We start from the raw sequence: 19,012 nt of genomic DNA on the forward strand, positions 1-19,012 counted from the left end.
AACAAAAAAACACCCTTCAATAGTACTGATGAGCGACCTTGTGTACCTTACATTCATGGGGCCAAATTTGTCCAACCAATTTGTTTTATTTAACTTAGAAATTTGATTCATCCTAAAATGTTTTCCTTCTAACTCAAGGGACGTAACCACTCAGTACACGTTTTCGAAGAATTCGATTTTTTGGGTGAAATCTATTGCATTTCACCACCAATTTTCTTCACATGCAAGAAACTGACATGCTTTTCGTCCATAAATAATTTCACTTCTTAATTTTACCAGGAAACAACATTTTAGTCTTGAGTATATGTCGAGGGGGAAATATGTACACAGGCGAAAGATGAAATAGTGATACGGGCGTTGTGTTGAGACCGGTCAGGCGCAAGACAACGACGGTCTTCGGTCTTGCTCCCTTCCGCTGACACCTTCCACGAAGTGAGCTGATTTTCGACGAGCAGGGCTTCTAGTGTTGCATTTACTGCAGTTGGAAGTCCAACAACAGACATGGTTTTAGAGTAATGATGGATTTTAAGCTGTACAAATCGCAGCTTTGAAAAATTCCGCCCTGCGTGGTCTCGTGCTGTCTCTCTCTTTCGAGAGAGTACACGAAAATAGAAAACAAGTCGCGTAAGGCGAAAATACAACATTTAGTCAAGTAGCTGTCGAACTCACAGAATGAAACTGAACGCAATGCAACGCAGCATCGTCAGTCCACCGCTCATGGCAAAGGCAGTGAAATTGACAAGAAGAGCGGGGTAGTAGTTGCGCTGAGAAGGATAGCACGTTTTTCTGTACCACTCTTCGTTTTAACTTTCTGAGCGTGTTTTTAATCCAAACATATCATATCTATATGTTTTTGGAATCAGGAACCGACAAGGAATAAGATGAAAGTATTTTTAAATTGATTTGGACAATTTAATTTTGATAATAAGTTTTATATTTTTAATTTTCAGAGCTTGTTTTTAATCCAAATATAACATATTTATATGTTTTTGGAATCAGAAAATGATGGAGAATAAGATGAACCAACTTTGGATCGTTTTATAATTTTTTTATTTTTTTACAATTTTCAGATTTTTAATGACCAAAGTCATTAATTAATTTTTTAGCCACCAAGCTGAAATGCAATACCGAAGTCCGGGCTTCGTCGAAAATTACTTGACCAAAATTTCAACCAATTTGGTTGAAAAATGAGGGCGTGACAGTGCCGCCTCAACTTTCACGAAAAGCCGGATATGACGTCATCAAAGACATTTATCAAAAAAATGAAAAAAACGTCCGGGGATATCATTCTCAGGAACTCTCATGTCAAATTTCATAAAGATCGGTCCAGTAGTTTGGTCTGAATCGCTCTACACACACACACGCACATACAGACACACACACACACACACACACACACACACACATACACCACGACCCTCGTCTCGATTCCCCCCTCTACGTTAAAACATTTAGTCAAAACTTGACTAAAAGTAAAAAGGGAACTTGTCCAGTAGTTTAGTCTGAATCGCTCTACACACACACACACAGACAGTCACACACACACACACATACACCACGACCCTCGTCTCGATTCCCCCCTCTACGTTAAAACATTTAGTCAAAACTTGACCAAATGTAAAAGGGGAACTTGTCACATTTTTAGATATTTTTGAAACTCAATTTTTGAAACTATACACACTCTGAAGTTTAAAGGACCTCCTTACATGATCAAAGTCCGGTTGCACTTTGTCAAAAGTAAATGTCCCAGCAGGGTCAGATTCGGGAAACTTTTGGAAAATTTGGCCTTGGGCGTGTTAGAATCGAGAGTATTGAACCTTTGCTACTTTATAGCTAATGATCCTCACACATTTAAAAAATAATTGCCTGACCTGCATCATCTGTGAAGGTCAGATAGGTGCTGTTTTTGATGTTTGAACATTCAAGTCAATCTGAACATTTCCTGGATTAAACTGGCGGTTGTTTTTTTGCGGGGCCCAGCAAACTCGGTAATCCTATTACCCTATACAACTACGTCAATTTGCAAGTTCACTGTTTTGACAAGGACTGCCCTTTCTTGGAAACTTGCAATAAGTAAAAAAAATTATTATTAAAAAAATTAAAAAGGGCAAAAACTACGCCTTACCTCGATCTAGCGTTTGCTCTAGTGTGTATAAAATCAAACAGTTCTGTTCTAAAAAAAAGTGTTCCCTCTATTTGTTTGCAGAATTCTTACCCTGACATCGACAAGCTACCTGCAGACAAACACACATGCCGGGCGAGACCAAAGTGACCCACGGGGGTCAAGGTCACCAGAACAAAGGTCACGGCCAAGTTCATGGCCACGGTAATCGCAGACCAGCGCGAAAAGAACGTGTGGTTCCCACAACACAAGACCACCGGCAACAACGTACCAGCACCACGACCAAAAAGCCCAGCAAGGCGGAAGAAATCAACCGCGAACATGACAAGACCGCCAACGGCCAGCGCAATGAGCACAATGACGTCAACGAGGATGACGTCTCTGTGATGAAAAACGGCGAAGAGCAAGTGATGATGACGCGTCATGACCTAGAAAATGGAGAGACAGGAGGAAAGAGAAGGGCAGAAGACGAAGGGACACAAGCGGAAAGAGAAGGGGACAGAGAAGGGGACAGAGAAGTCCAGATCATGGAGGAAAGAGAAGTTGAAATCGGCAAGCGTGATGAACTCATCGGGATGAAAACCAGCGAAGAGAGGAGGAAGGGAGGGAGCCAGGACTGGAATGACAACAAGGCGACTGATGACGACAGTTCCGCCCACCGTTTGACCGAAGACCCAACTAACTATGACGTCAGTTCGTTCAACACAAACCTCAGCAGTGTTATGGAACTACTAAGTGATCGCAGGTGAGTGATGTCTCCTCGTAGGATCAAGGTTAAAGGGACAGTGCAGATGTCACAGGGGTCACAGCATTGCTGAAGCAACCATTTTTTCCCCTCAGATAGCGATATAAACAGTCAAAAGCTTTACACAACTTTCCCACAGATGCCTTCACATGCCGTTAGTGTGGCCAACCAAACCAAACTGTATGCGTTTGGTACGCATCTCCCGCAAAAAATGTAATTAACATTTCCCGTGAACACGTTCTGCTCAAGGCTGTGTGCGGTATTCCATCTTTTACAATTTTCTTACGTCATCACACATAGGGGCTTAATGTCTTGACGTAATAATGGAGGGGCGCTGGTTCTGTGCGACGCTTAGTTTTCGAGATAGGTGTGACCTGACGAAGTACAGGACGTCACATTCCAAATAAAAACGATTATGTTACAGGTGGAAGCCGCTGAGACTGCATTGCTTCGGGAGGTTTCCGCAAAAATAGATATTACACGATTCGATCGAAACAGTCGGAGAAGCAGACGCGCTCTGAGAAAATTTGCATGAGTGTCTTCCCTTTGTTCGTCCCGTGCTAACGTTATTTTGTATGATAACGATTCACTTGCAAAATAAAGTAAACAAGTTGGTGTTGTAGTGGTAAATGTAGATAGAAATGTGTTATAAAGACAAAGCAAACAAATAAACGTGTTTTTCTCGTGAAAATGTTGCGGATATTTGGGTGGCCACGTGATGTACACAAAGCGAAGTGCGGGACTCTGCTCTGTGCTGTAACACTGGCAAGTTCGGGCGGGGATGTAGCTCAGTCGGTAGCGCGCTGGATTTGTATCCAGTTGGCCGCTGTCAGCGTGAGTTCGTCCCCACGTTCGGCGAGAGATTTATTTCTCAGAGTCAACTTTGTGTGCAGACTCTCCGCGGTGTCCGAACACCCCCGTGTGTACACGCAAGCACAAGACCAAGTGCGCACGAAAAAGATCCTGTAATCCATGTCAGAGTTCGGTGGGTTATAGAAACACGAAAATACCCAGCATGCTTCCTCCGAAAGCGGCGTATGGCTGCCTAAATGGCGGGGTAAAAACGGTCATACACGTAAAAGCCGTGGGAGTTTCAGCCCATGAACGAACAAACAAACTGGCAAGTTCAAAACACGAGAAAAACGATTTCGTTATGCGGGCAGCCACGGGGGATGTATGTATTTTTCAAATGGTTGTAAAAGAAGTATTGTATTTATCATCGTACTCCGGCCCTGTTCTTTTTTTCGTCACACCTAAAACCGTTATTTCTTTTGAGCGACGCAGCATTATAAAGTACCCAAAACAGAAAGAATTCTCCCTCTCGCCGAGACTAATAGACCTTTTCGGTATCTGAGCAGCTCTCGCGAGACACGCTCTTTGTTATGCTTTGAACATCGCGAGAACTTCGAACCTTGGCTTGTGCAGCTCGCACGAGATCGCTGTACCGCATGCTTTGCTATGCTCTGAAGTTTGCGAGAGATTACGAGAGCTTGGAATTTACCGATAGGGTCTATAGACTTCCATGTAGGCTTTTGACGTTATTAGTCACGTGATATACACGGTGATAACACACGTCTCTTTAGTTACAGGTACCGAGAGATGCATTTGGCCTACGCAGTGGACGGCCTGATAACTGTTGTCTCCTTGGTGTGTTAGGGTGATATATACGATGATAACACACGTTTCTATGGTGACAGGTGCAATAGTCAACATCCTGGGGTTAGATATAACGTCTCTATGGTTACAGGTGTTGAGAAATGTCCGAGGACTACCCAGTGGAAGAACTTAAAGGCACAGTAAGCCTCCCGTAAACCATCACAGATACTGTCAGGCTTTTACACACAGTACAAACACCCTTCCAGTTGAACGCTCACCAAACGGGAACATCCTAGGTGCCCTCCGTAAAGAGCGAGCAATTTTCAAAGAATTTATTTTTGCATGGTTTATCTTACCCCTGAGCCATCGTGAACCCGTGTGATCAAGTTTCCCTTTTTGAGTCACTTGAGAAAAAGTGACTCTATGTAATCGGTCAGTGTTAGTCTGTCCGGCCGGCCGGCCGGCCGTCCGGCCGGCCGTCCGTAGACACCACCTTAACGTTGGACTTTTCTCAGAAACTATCAAAGCGATCGGGCTCATATTTTGTTTAGTCGTGACCTCCAATGACCTCTACACTTTAACGATGGTTTCGTTGACCTTTGACCTTTTTCAAGGTCACAGGTCAGCGTCAAAGGAAAAATTAGACATTTTATATTTTCTCGGAAACTATCAAAGCGATCGGGCTCATATTTTGTTTAGTCGTGACCTCCAATGACCTCTACACTTTAACGATGGTTTCGTTGACCTTTGACCTTTTTCAAAGGAAAAATTAGACATTTTATATCTTTGACAAAGTTCATCGGATGTGATTGAAACTTTGTAGGATTATTCTTTACATCAAAGTATTTACATCTGTAGCCTTTTACGAACGTTATCAGAAAAACAAGGGAGATAACTAGCCTTTTCTGTTCGGCAACACACAACTTAACGTTGGGCTTTTCTCGGAAACTATAAAAGTGACCGGGCTCAAATTTTATGTGAACGTGACTCATTGTGTTGTGAATAGCAATTTCTTCCTGTCCATCTGATGCCTCATATAATATTCAGAACTGCGAAAGTGACTCGATCGAGCGTTTGCTCTTCTTGTTTACAATGTAGTCGTCATTTAGTAATTTGAATGCGACTCGCTGTGAGCTTTTCTGCAATAGCACGTTATTAAGTACCTCTGACTATGCACGAAACAAACGGCTGTGGTTCACAAGATAGGTATAAACCGTCGTCTGCTACGAGAACCACGACCTTGCGTGACCCTGCTTCCGGGCTTTTCTTTTTTCAAACTTTCAAAACTTCGAATTGTACTGATCTTGGCTTGATGAAAAAAAAAAATCTTTTATGATTTAAGAATTTTTGTGTAACAAGCTGTCAATTTATTATTTAGATTTTAAAAGTTAGGTCTAGCGCCAAAACGCACCACGGTCCGATTGTCTCTGACACAATCCGCAAAATTAATTCTTTGAAAATTGCTCGCTCTTTACGTAGGGCACCTAGGATGTTCCCGTTTGGTGAGCGTTCAAATGGAAGGGTGTTTGTACTGTGTGTAAAAGCCTGACAGTATCTGTGGTGGTTTACGGGAGGCTTACTGTGCCTTTAAGTCTGTTGTCTCCTTGCCGCGTGGGGCAGATACACACGATGATAACACACGTCTCTATGATTACAGGTTTTCTGAGATGTCCGAAGACTACCCAGTGGAAGAACTTAAGTCTGTTGTCTCCTTGATGTGTGGGGATAATATACACGATGGTAACACACGTCTCTATGGTTACTGGTTTTCAGAGATGTTCGAGGACTACCCAGTGGAAGAACTTATGTCTGTTGTCTCTTTAGAGTCTTTAGGGGGTAATATACACGATGAGAACACACGTTTCTATGGATACAGGTTTTCAGAGATGTTCGAGGACTACCAAGAAGAAAGTCTGTTGTCTGCTGGGTGTGTGCAGGAGGATTACCTGCTATTCAGACTTGGTCGTGTGAGAGACGTTTTCTTCCACACGAGATTACGTTGATTGTCTAACGAAGCCGTGAGGCTGAGTTAGACATCAGCTAATCGAGTGTGGAAGAAAACTCTGTAACAGAGGAGAGCTTTAACAGAGGAGAGAACAAACACGTTTTGCGTACTCAAGCTTGACAAACCTAAACACAGGAGCAGCCATTGTGGAAAGATCTACTTTTTGACGGAAGTGACCGAACAACTATGAATGACGTCTGGGTATAATATGTGAATGACGTCACAGTCATCGTCACAGTCTGTATCTTTTGAAGCATCGCATTCTTCATGACGTCTTTCTGTGTCTGCATCCGCGAAATGTTTGTTCTTTTTGGGATCTTTGTCATCTACGTTCAGAACTCTGTCCTTCTAGATTCAGACTAACAGGCCTCGTGATCGAGCCACTTTCCAAGGGCAGCTAAATTCGCGTATGGAAACAGTACTGTCGTCTGGGATGCTGTTTTCAGTATTCTCAGCGTTAAAGAATTTGTAAAGAGAAGAAACGATAACAGCAGGAGAAATAAAAGTCGTGTGTGCATTTTGGGGCTTTTGGAGGGACTATTTCGAGTTTGAATCCGTTCTTGCCATGCTCCAAAGCGTGTAACATACAATCTTGCACACGTTTGCTTTAGTAGTGGCAAAAAAGGAAAGCGTGTGACATATACACGATGATAAGAGCTGATGTCTGTTGTCTCTTTAGAGTCTTTAGGGGGTGATATACACGATGATAACACACGTCTCTATTGTTACAGGTTCTCAGAGATGTCGGCCGATGACGACTACCCAGTGGAAGAGCTGATGTCCGTCATATCCCTGGTGACGATGAACATAAATGAATACTTTGGCCACAGCCAGCAGGCCCAGCATCAGCTACACGAATTGCGAGACACCATGAAGACGGTCAAGGAGAACCTGCATCTCAGCATCTCCAGGCAGCCCTTGGACCTCAGCGATGGTCAGTCAGCTTCTTTTGTTCTTTCTACACATTTTTTCTGTCGTGTTTTTGTTTATCGTGTGTGTGTGTGTGTGTGTGTGTGTGTGTGTGTGTGTGTGTGTGTGTGTGTGTGTGTGGGGGGGGGGGTGTTCGGGTGTATGTTTGTATTGTGTGTGTGTGTGTGTGTGTGTGTGTGTGTGTGTGTGTGTGTGTGTGTGTGTGTGCGTCTGTGTGTGTCTGTGGATGTTATTTGCTATTGTACATCGCCGTGAGCTCTGGCGAGAAGGGGCGATTCATAAGTGTTCATTATTATTATAATCATTCTTTTATGGAAGGGTCACATGTGCACGCTTACTGGCAATATCAAACCAGAAACAAACATTGAAACTGAGATGGTGTGGTTTGATTTCACCATGATTTTAACCCAGAGTTATGTACCCACGTAATACGTCATGGATCTTGTGCATAGGCGATTGTGTACGCATTTCAATGACGTCATGGCAAAACACTTTGTTTCCCCTGTAATTCGCCGGTTGAGGCAAAATATAAGAATTATTATCTTATGGTATGTACACTTAGTAACTAAGCAAACCAAGACGTCTCCTCTTGGTCCTCTCTTCCAAATTGAAATATCTCTTATGCCAAAAAAAAAATAGGTCTGTTTACGGTATCCCGACCGACCCTATTTTTTTTCGCGCGACCCCAGACTTTTTTTTGGCATTTGGGAAAAAAAATAAAAAAATAAAAAAATCTTTGTTTTTTTGCAAAATAACTTAAAAATATGGTTTTTGGGGGAAAAAAAAAAAATCCCGACCTACCGACCCTATTTTTTTGGCCTATGTTACCGTAAACAGACCTTTTTTTTTGGCCTAACGTTAAAAGCGAAACAAAGTTCGAAAAAACGTCACTTCTTCTACGTGCCTTCTGAAGAACCCACAAAGAATTCTGAGATGAAAATTTGTCGTAGTAGTGACTCCATCATATCAACAGTAAACAAATTACTCATTTAGAGAAAATTACTCACTTAGAGTCACCACCAGGCTGAGACTATATCGGTATCGTACGTCATTAAAGGCAGTCAACCATCTCAAATGTGACTCCACATTAAGATGGGATAACTTAAGGCTATCCCGCTACTTGGACGCATTATACAGATCAACAGCTTCATGTAGTTATCTAGCGTCAATTTTGAATTAAAAGGGGTACAAGAATACTACTCTATGTGACAACTGACATTAAAGTTGTAACCGCAGTCTGAATAAAGGGAAACGAATACTGCTCTATTAAATATCAAAGTTGTTACCGCAGTCTGATTAAAGGGAAAACGATTACTGTTCTATTAAATATCAAAGTTGTTACCGCAGTCTGCTGAACAGTGTAGTACCCTTAGTTCAAGATTAATTGTGTATTTCTGAGGGCTGCCCTCAACCCTCCCCCTCCCTCCCTCCCCCTTTACTAAACACACAAAGCAGTCAGTGCGGAATAGCATACGTTTGGGAAAAGTAGTTTGTATACAATGTAGACATGAGGGCCTGTACTGTTCGGAAATCGAAAGGTTTCGATCATAGGAAACAATATTTACCTACCCTTGGAGTTACACTGTGTCTACATGTAATACTGCCCGACCTCTGTTTATATGGTCGAGATCTAGACTTGACTGGTCGAGGTTACAACCCACACACACGTATAATATTATATAATTTTCAGTTAAACACGCTCTCGCGAACGCGCTTACATGCACAGGGTGATAAACAAACACGAAACGCCTTATAGTCTTACTGACCGGTACCGTGTTCGGAAGGGAGAGAGAGAGAGGGAGGGGGGGGGGGGGGGGAGAGAGAGAGGGGGAGCAGGGGTGAGGGGGGGGGGTGGTTAAAGGTAAACAAAAAAACAAGCAATCAAAACATACACAACACAACTACACAAACACAAAAGTAGTCTTACAGCTCCAATAGATCAAAATGGCACATACACACGCTCAGCCTTTGCAATGAGCAGACAATGGACAGAAACAGTGGGCATGATCAGTTAGGCCAACAACAAAAAATAGTCTGTTTACGGTAACATAGGCCCAAAAAATAGGGTCGGTACGTCGGTATTTTTAGTTTATTTTTTAATTTTTTTTTCTCTAAAAAAACATATTTTTAAGTTATTTTGCCAAAAAACAAAGACTTTTTTTTGTTTTGTTTTTCCCCCAAATGCCCAAAACAAAGTCTAGGGTCGCGCGAAAAAATAGGGTCGGTCGGGATACCGTAAACAGACTAATGTTTTGCGTGTGCCTTATAGTGTTTTTTTTACATACGGTCAGTCGGTGCCCAGTACAGTGTGTTTTGGGGAGACCAGATAAACACCAGCCGGGATCAGTTGCAAAAGCACGGGAACCAAATCTAAGATCAAAAGCGCCCTCCCCGCGTCTCGAAGACCTTTTCAGACAGAGGGTCGTTGTCGTGGAATAGAATCGGGCTGCGTCCAACTCGTCGTCGCGCCCTGAGAAAACCCAGCACTACCTCTCTTCCTTATACTAGTTGACCTTTGAACTGTACACAAAACACGTCAAAGATCAACTAGTATAAAGAAGAGAGGTAGTGGGTTTTTTGTCAGGGCACGACGTGATGAACGCAGCCATATATTTTTTTTCGGAGGGGGGGCGGGGGGGTTGCTTTTAGCGACTGCTTACCCCGACCGAACCATGAAATGAAATCTGGTGGTTGTGCCCTGACATACCTTTCTGTCGGTGTCCTCGGATTATTAGTTATTTTTGGGTGTATTAATTCCTTACTTGTATTTGTTTTCCATTTGCAAAATATCCACCAAAGAAACAGACGCACGCACGCACGTCCACACAAACACGCCCACACACACACCAAAATCATAAACAAGACAAAACCAAACAACAAACAAACAAAAGAAAAGGGGTGGGGGGTGGGGGTCGGGGTTAGGGCAGGTGAAATGAACAACTCAGTCGGGTTACTGGGGCAACGGAATTGTAGACACTTTGAGAGACAGGTGACAGGTGAAATGAGAAAACATGCTCAATAAGGATCACCTATTCATTACGATCACACCAAAGAAACTGCGTCGAGGATTCTTTTCTCAATAATTCACCCTTACTGTACATAGCAACCACCTGTCTACCGGCACGGTTGGCCTAGTGGTAAGGCGTCCGCCCCGTGATCGGGAGGTCGTGGGTTCGAACCCCGGCCGGGTCATACCTAAGAGTAAAATTGGCAATCTAGTGGCTGCTCCGCCTGGCGTCTGGCATTATGGGGTTAGTGCTAGGACTGGTTGGTCCGGTGTCAGAATAATGTGACTGGGTGAGACATGAAGCCTGTGCTGCGACTTCTGTCTTGTGTGTGGCGCACGTTATATGTCAAAGCAGCACCTCCCTGATAATTATGGCCCTTCGTGGTCGGCTGGGCGTTAAGCAAACAAACAAACAAACAAACAAACCACCTGTCTATGAGGACAACTTTTAGTTGGTCCTTTAATTACATACAGGATCGATGGCAGTATTAAACGATATGAAATACAGTTTCTTTTTACGCCTTGACAGAATTTTTTAATCTCGATATAAAAGCGGGCACCGGCGCACTCTTTCCGACGCGCAGTCAATTAATATTCATAAGCAAGAAAGAAAGACCATTCACTTAGACCTGCAAAGTAGCGAGGTTTCTTGACGATAGTGCCACAGGTTATACCTGGACTCTTTGTAAATCCTAAGGTGTATGTTATTGATATGTATCAGGGCTCCCAAGACACGCTCTTCATAGAGGGTACCGGTACTCCTAATGTTAATTCTTGGGCCCAGCCCCCCCCCCCTCCTCCAGTTATACTTTTGATGTTCCCACGACCATGAGGACTTTGAACGTTTTGCGAAACATTCACAACAGCGTTATTTGTCATAACGGTTATATTTACATCGCGTTGATACTGATCTGACAGGACATGTTCTCGTATTCGAAATCCAGTCAAGTGTATATTCTTGTCCATTCTGTATGGTTTGTGTGAGAGCGATAAGATCAGTTTTAAACTTGTTGAGCTTGGACTAATTTTCTGCATTACTGACTATAGTCGAAGCGGCGTTTACAGTTTCAGCTATATAACAAAACGATTTGCGACTGTCAAACCAATCAATAAATAAATGCCATGCACTGATGCAGACAAAAAAGATAAGAATAAAAGTAAAAACAAGTACATTAAAAAAAAAATGTAAATAAAAAACAAAACTTTAAAAAAAGTACAGTATGGGTTACACTTCAAAAGGTGAAGCAAGAAAGTGTATTACGACAAAAGTGTTCGATGTAGATCCACACATTCGGTGTTTGAAGCATGAGATGTCTCAAAGCATCCTGCAGGCTACGGACGCCAGAAATGTAAAACGAAAAGAGCTGACAAAACATTATTAGGCTACTTTATTATTTTTCATTCTTGGTTGTTTGCAAATCCAAAGTCCAGAATGATGCAATTATCCGGAAAGTAGCTGTTGGAATGCGAACATAATTATAGACCAAGTACTGCATACTTAGATGAACTCTAAAGAAACCCCGTCTTTCAAGTGTACTCGTCCGAGAATGACACGCGCTTATTTCTTCCCTTAATCCTTTCTTCAAATAGTTTTTTTCATTGGCTTCTCGGCGAAGGCGTTCGGTGTTTATCAACTATTCATTTCTGCATGCGCTAACCGTAACACAAAAATACATCAGGATTAACGTAATACAGTTGGGTCAAATGACATGACTAGAAAAACGTGACATAACCCTTCATGCAAGAGCGTTTGAAATTGAAAGCCATGCTTGTTCATTTTGACATTGCATTCATATGTCAAGCGAGATTATGCACTAGTTGGGAGTCATTTATCTCTCTCGGCACCTGAATGGTGTTTTTTTTCTCTTCACTTTCAATATTTGCTCTCAGAACGCTTTCACTAAACATGTCTCACGTAGGTAGGTGTTGCTGCGTTCGTCTGCAAATAGCTGTTTTGGGTCGCCGAAGCGCTTCGTGTAAAATCAATCGTTGAATTATTTTGATGTATGAACAACTGGGTAGACGGATGGCAAAATCATGCCGTATGATTATTATAAAATCAGTTATTGCTGTGGAGATTTGTTCATGACAGTAAGCCAGATATTTAGCCGAGTTGGTCGTACGTAACTCGGCATGTATTGCTTTATTAATTTCACAGCATTTCGGTCAATCATTTTCACGTATGTCACCTGGTTTTGGAAACGGCAATATGATATTAATTGATGTTTCTTGCTACGAATAAATTTCCCCGGATGTTTCGTCTGAAATGAGTCAATCAAACGCTGATAACTATTTGAAAAGAAAGGATCAAACATAGACCGAAAGAGAGTATAACAGAACGTGACTAAATGTAAAAACAACAGCAACATCGCAATTCAGAGCTTGTGTTGAAAAGTGCTGATTACTGACAGGTCACATGTGAAAAAAAGATTGGCAACAGAATTTGTATCCAGAAGAAAAAACTCCCCTGTCTTGAAATAAACTGCAACACCAACGGAATACGCACACACACACGCACGCACACACACACACACACACACACACACACACACACACACACACACACACACACACACACACACACACACACACACACACACCCACACTTAAAAACGCGTATTGAAAGCGTGTGTTAAAATAGCGAAAACAGAGTTCAGAAATAACCAATCTTGGAATCCTTATACATAATTTAAAAAGATGAACTTACTGGATATTGAAGAAGAGACATATAGGTTCATATTTACTGTTATCCTAATTCCCTAACTTGTTGGTTGATTATTATCCCCTTCAAGAATCAAAAAACAAGAAAGGTAGGTTGTTGGAACGTTTGTTATTGACAAAACAATACATTCACTAATATATCGACCCAACGGTCTTTTAAGTGAACAGACAAACAAATATTCACACAAAACTTATCTTGATAGTTCTATTTTGGACGTAAACTGATAGAACTATCAAGATAAGTTTTGTGTGAATATGTGTTTGTCTGTTCACTTAAAGGCACAGTAAGCCTCCCGTCAACCACCACAGAGCTCCCCGAGCGTCTACATACAGTACAAGCATACTTCCATTTGAACGCTCACCGAACGGGAACATCCTGGCTGCTTTCTGTCGAGCGTGAGAAATTTTCAAAGAATTTATTTTCGTGGACTTGGTCTTCCACAACAGTGGCGCCTCGTTTTGGTGCTGGACGGCTGTTATGATACCGGAAATCACGCCCAGACAGTAAGCCTCCCGTAAACCATCACAGATACTGTCAGGCTTTTACACACAGTACAAACACCCTTCCATTTGAACGCTCACCAAACGGGAACATCCTTGGTGCCCTACGTAAAGAGCGAGCAATTTTTAAAGAATTAATTTTGCAGATTGTCTCGAACACTTTTTGGACCCATCCTGAACTCAGGTCAAACATGAGTTACTTCCCTTCGGGTCTCATTCTATCGATGCAAACTGGCGATAGCCGTGAATCGATTATTATTAAAATGTTTTTGGACCGTGGTGAGTTTTTGCGCTAGACCTAACCTTTAAAATCTAAATAATAAATTGACAGCTTGTTACACAAACATTCTTTTAATCATAAAAGAATTCTTTTTTCATCAAGACAAGATCAGTACAATTCGAAGTTGTGAAAGTTTGAAAAAAGAAAAGCCCGGAAGCAGGGTCACGCAAGGGTTGTAGCAGACGACGGTTTATCATAGTGCATCTCGCCGTTCCTCTCAACAGTCAAAAGCCATCGCTAGAGTACTGTTCTTGTGAACCACAGCCGTTTGTTTCGTGCATAAAAACGTGCTATTGTAAATAAGCTCACATCGAGTCGCATTCAAATAACTAACTGACGACTACATTGTGAAAAAGGGAAACTGGATCACACGGGTTCACGGTGGCTCAGGGGTAAGATAAACCACGCAAAAATAAATTCTTTGAAAATTGTTCGCTCTTTACGGAGGGCACCTAGGATGTTCTCAATCGGTGAGTGTTTAAATGATAGGGTGTTTGTACTGTGTGTAAAAGCCTGACCGTATCTGTGATGGTTTACGGGAGGCTTACTGTGCCTTTAAAAGACCGTTTGGTCGAAATGTCTGTGAATGTATTGTTTTGTCAATAACAAACGTTCCAACAACCTACCTTGTTTTTTGATTCTGAATTTTGGAACGTTGGCAGTCTCTTTGTTTTTGGATTTATTTTGTATCCCCTTCAACTCCAGACCTTCGAAGCAAAAGCAACCAACCTCGGGCATCCAGACACATGCCGGTCATAACAGATCGAACCTCACTAACCTAGCGACCTTGCTAATTGGAATTAAACCGATTAGAGGTCAAGATGTGTAAACTGACACGAACTGTCAATCGTATCGTGACCTTTACTTATGTCATAGTCACTCACTATCATAATTATAATGTCTGTTTGAACTGACTGCGTAACTTCGACACTTTCTGATTGCGTCCAGTGTTAGTTGACCTAAGCCCCCCCCCCCCCCCCCAAAAAAAAAAATAGTCTGTTTACGGTAACATAGGCCAAAAAAATAGGGTCGGTAGGGGGGGGATTTTTTTTCTCCAAAAAACCATATTTTTAAGTTATTTTGCCAAAAAACAAAGACTTTTTTTCTCTCCCCCAAATGCCCCAAAAAAGTCTAGGGTCGCGCGAAAAAATAGGGTCGGTCGGGATACCGTAAACAGACTATTTTTGTTTTTGGGGGGGGGGGGGGGGGCCCTAATCAGCACAACAGAGCTAGCGAGAATACGACACCTTGGCTTACCGCATGAGCGCTTGCGGCGTTGTCTGTATGACGGGTTTTGAAGTGGGTGTGTGGCCTGAAGGGGGGGAAGGGAGGAGGTTAGGGTGGTGATGTTGGTTTGTTTTTGTTGTCACGAAGTGCGAAAAGTCAACAGAAAAACTTGAGAATGAATGCAAATACCACACCAACCGATTGTCAATAGTGATTGAATGACTGATCCGTGACGGTTTTCTCTCTCTTCCAGTTCCAGTGTCTCTCGGATGACAGTATTTTTACTGGTTACGGCGGTGTTGTGAAACCTCTTTATTGTTGTCACAACTGACTTGGAGTGCGAAGCGACCACAGTGAACTTGAGAATGAATGCAAACCAATACCACACCAACCGATTGTCAAAGGTGACTGTCTGATCCGTGACGTGTTTTTTTCCCCAGTTCGAATGTTTGGGCCTAAAAAAAAAATAGGTGTGGTTACGGTAACCCGACCTACCCTATTTTTAGGGGCCGATCCTATAACTTTTTATTACATTTGTCAAAAAAAACAAACAAAAAAAAAAACGAGTGCAAAAAACGCAATGAAAGCGAAAGCGCCCGAGTCGCACACTTATTTCCCTGTCAAGTAGGTTTAATTTGTACACATTAGAAAAAAAAAGTAAAAAAAAAAAAAAGTGATTGCCTACCTACCTACCCTATTTTTGTTGGCTATGTTACCGTAACCACACCTATTTTTTTTTTTTGCCTTATCGGATGACAGAATCTTTACTTGTTACAGACCGGTGGTGTCGTGAAACCTTTGTGTTGTTCTCACAATCTGAGGTGCGAAACAACAACAGTGAACTTGAGAAGAGAGCGTAAGCTAATACCACATCAGCTGATTGCCAGTCGCGATCAGCGTCTGAAATATAATATTCTTTTCAAGTGTCCATATAATGGCTTTACCCGATGAGACAGGATGTCTTGGCTTGGAAATGGTAGGGGGTATGTATATGGGTGGGGTGTGGGGGGGGGGGGGGGGGGGTCGGATAGGATGGAGATGGGGGTGGTGCCAGCACAATTTCGATTTTTTTTTTTAATTGGAATGGACACTTTTTCCCGCGACAAGAGAGAGAGAGAGAGAGAGAGAGAGAGAGAGAGAGAGAGAGAGAGAGAGAGAGAGAGAGAGAGAGAGAGAGAGAGAGAGAGAGAGAAGGGAGAGAACCGCTTGGCGTGTAGCGTGTAGCGTTATCTCTCTCCAAGCAAATAAACTTACACTCCTAGTTCGTTTGTTTGTCGAGTATGTTGGACCGACAAAAAGCACAATGTATGCCCCTCCCCCTCCTAAATATCCGCACACTGACACAAAGGCTCACTCACTTACTCACTTACACACACTTTTTCGACCGATCGGAAACGGAGCCGTGTTACAGAGAAACAAAAGTAAAGGAAAGTATCGCGGACCGCAGGGCTGAGTAAACGAAGACACTTTCGATCGCTACTCTAAGTGCAGTTCTAGTGCGAGGCGGCTATCTGTCCCGATCTCCACAAGAGATCTCTTTTCAAACTGACCAGGCGGAGATATTTTATCAGTCAAGTGACAAGATTTGAAAAGAAACGCCAACACCCAGCTTTCAATAGAGCATTGAATTGCCGTACCGTTAAAATATGTCTGACTGTTTGTTCATGTTTAAGGTGTAGTGTGTACTGTCTTTGGTCTTTTGGCCGAGTGTCAGTGTCGAGAACGAACGTGGTCCTATCCTAGTGAAATCTGAAGTGGAGGATCTACTCACACACACAAAATCCACTGTAACTGAGCTTTGTCACGGGTATTTTTTGCAGTTCCGAACAAGCCTTATTACCGCCGAACACTGAAAAGAAGAAGTCGCATTTTTGCGAATAGCCTTGGTTTTGAAGAACTACGACAGACAATGCGAATGGTTCCAGTAAGCGACTTTGCATGCGACAAGTTATACCTAGTTCCTGGGACAGGCGCAAATATGTGTTCTGACAAACATCGCCAATAACTTTATCTTATTCTGGCTCGCGAATTCAGTACTGCGCCGTTCTCTCGTCACCGAAAAGAAACGACAACCTTAAATAATAAAAAATAAAAATAATAAAATACTATTTTGCGTAGTGTTGCAGTTAGCCACCAGGTCACAGTGACCGGTGTTCACCCCTGTGCCACGCTGAGGCCCAACACTTCCGGCTTCGACAGGGGGCGCCCTAGTAAGAGCTGCGTGCCACGTCATCAAAACATGTACTAGCAGCAGCTCTCCATCGGCTTGCCTCACTTGAGATTGAGAAAATTTTACTGCACTAAAAGCTATGTTTCCACTTAGCGACGCGGCGGCGGCACGATGGCGATAAACTCGCGATGCCGCTAGCGAATTTCGCTGTGAGTGTTTCCATTAAAAGCGGCGCGGCAGGCGGATTTTTGTTCTTTCTGGCTTGACTTCTTCTTATAAATCGGTCAAAAACTCACACAACCATACCGTAATTAAGAGAAACTTTATTTGAAGCTACTTATGTTGGTTAGAAAATTGAAAAGACGAGAAATGTAAGAAAAACCCTCTTTTGTTTCAACAAAATGCTCAAAAAGCGGAACGAACACGGTGCCTTTGACAACCTTTGAAGAAATTCTTGCTGGACTATGTGCAGCTCAGGGAATACATGTATCTGACGAAAAAACAGTCAAAATAGACTATAAACCTGGTTGTGGGGGGTCCTCGAATGTTTGGAAAGGCCCTCTTTGGACGCGAATATCGCGCGGCAGCAATTGTTTTCGCTCCCTGGAGCGAACAAAATCTTGACGCCAAACCGTCGCGCGCTACGTCGCCGCCGCGACCCCTTCGCGTCGCACATATTATGGAAACACGCGTTCTTTGATACTACTGTTGTGATCGGTTTTGACGCTGCCGCCACCTCGCCACAACCATCGTGTAGTAGCTATATGAAAACACAGCTTTAGTCTGCGATTAAGTCACTACAGCCATAGACCTATCTAAATATAGGTCCCTGCTACAGCGCAACATTTCCTAGCCGCTTTTGCGTTAAAAATTGGAGGGCTGCTTTAAACACACTACATAGCAAATGATAAATTATAGTCAAAGCTTCAAGACTTGAAACTTTCTAATAGTGACCCATGAATGGGAGCCCAAAATGTTGCCAGGACTGAACATTTTGGAAGGCCGGGGTCCAGGGGCCGCTAAGGCTCCGGCGGGATGCAGGGGCAGCGCCCTTGCTAGGGGATCTAGGGGGGGGGGGGGGGGGCAGCGTCCCCCAGCCGAAAATGAATTTGAGCATATTAGGGAGGGTTTATACTATGGGGGTCCTTTACGTCCTCACAGATACTAGTATCTATTAGGGACATAAATATAGGTAATGTGTTAAGGGGGAGCCGAGGGGGAGGGGGAGAGGGAGGGAAGGAGGGAGGGAGGATGTCGGAGCGGCTAAGAGTGGTGATAAAAGTGTATTAAAAGATTTCGGTTCGTTTCTTCGTTTCTGTACATATTGTCTTCAAAAGCGTTTTTGGGGTAGGGTTTGTTTTTTGTTTAAAAGAAAACGTTTATTTCGAAAAAGAATGCTTTTTAAAGAGATAAAAATTTCAGATCCACTTTATAAAACCGAAGGTAAAAAAAGTTGATCCAGCTTTATACAGAGAAAATAAGAACCAGTATATACAGTACGCACGTCTTGTTATATTTACATTTTAAAAGGCTATGCCACAGTGACACAACGAACATCCATACACACAAAATATACATGTATATCTACATTTACTGGCAAGCCAGGCACTCCGCCTACGCCCCGGCCGTCAGCCAATGGCGCAGCAGGCATGGGTGCCTGTGCCAGGAATAACTTAAAAGCTCGGCGAGGCACCGAGTACATATATCA

General features: G+C 42.8%; 1 protein-coding gene across 2 annotated transcripts in view; it reads left to right on the forward strand.

Annotated features, from left to right (window-relative positions):
- Window positions 1–19,012, forward strand: part of LOC138951469 (uncharacterized) — a 99,280-nt gene that overhangs the window by 27,102 nt on the left and 53,166 nt on the right. For both annotated transcript variants that reach the window (XM_070323071.1, XM_070323070.1), the window contains exons 2-3: window positions 2,207–2,867; window positions 7,200–7,402. In XM_070323071.1, coding sequence (XP_070179172.1) covers window positions 2,251–2,867; window positions 7,200–7,402 — 820 coding nt within the window. In that variant the 5' untranslated portion in view covers window positions 2,207–2,250. The remainder of the gene's footprint in view (window positions 1–2,206; window positions 2,868–7,199; window positions 7,403–19,012) is intronic.

This window comes from Littorina saxatilis, linkage group LG16 (assembly GCF_037325665.1).
Source record: "Littorina saxatilis isolate snail1 linkage group LG16, US_GU_Lsax_2.0, whole genome shotgun sequence".
NCBI classification, from domain to species: domain Eukaryota; kingdom Metazoa; phylum Mollusca; class Gastropoda; order Littorinimorpha; family Littorinidae; genus Littorina; species Littorina saxatilis.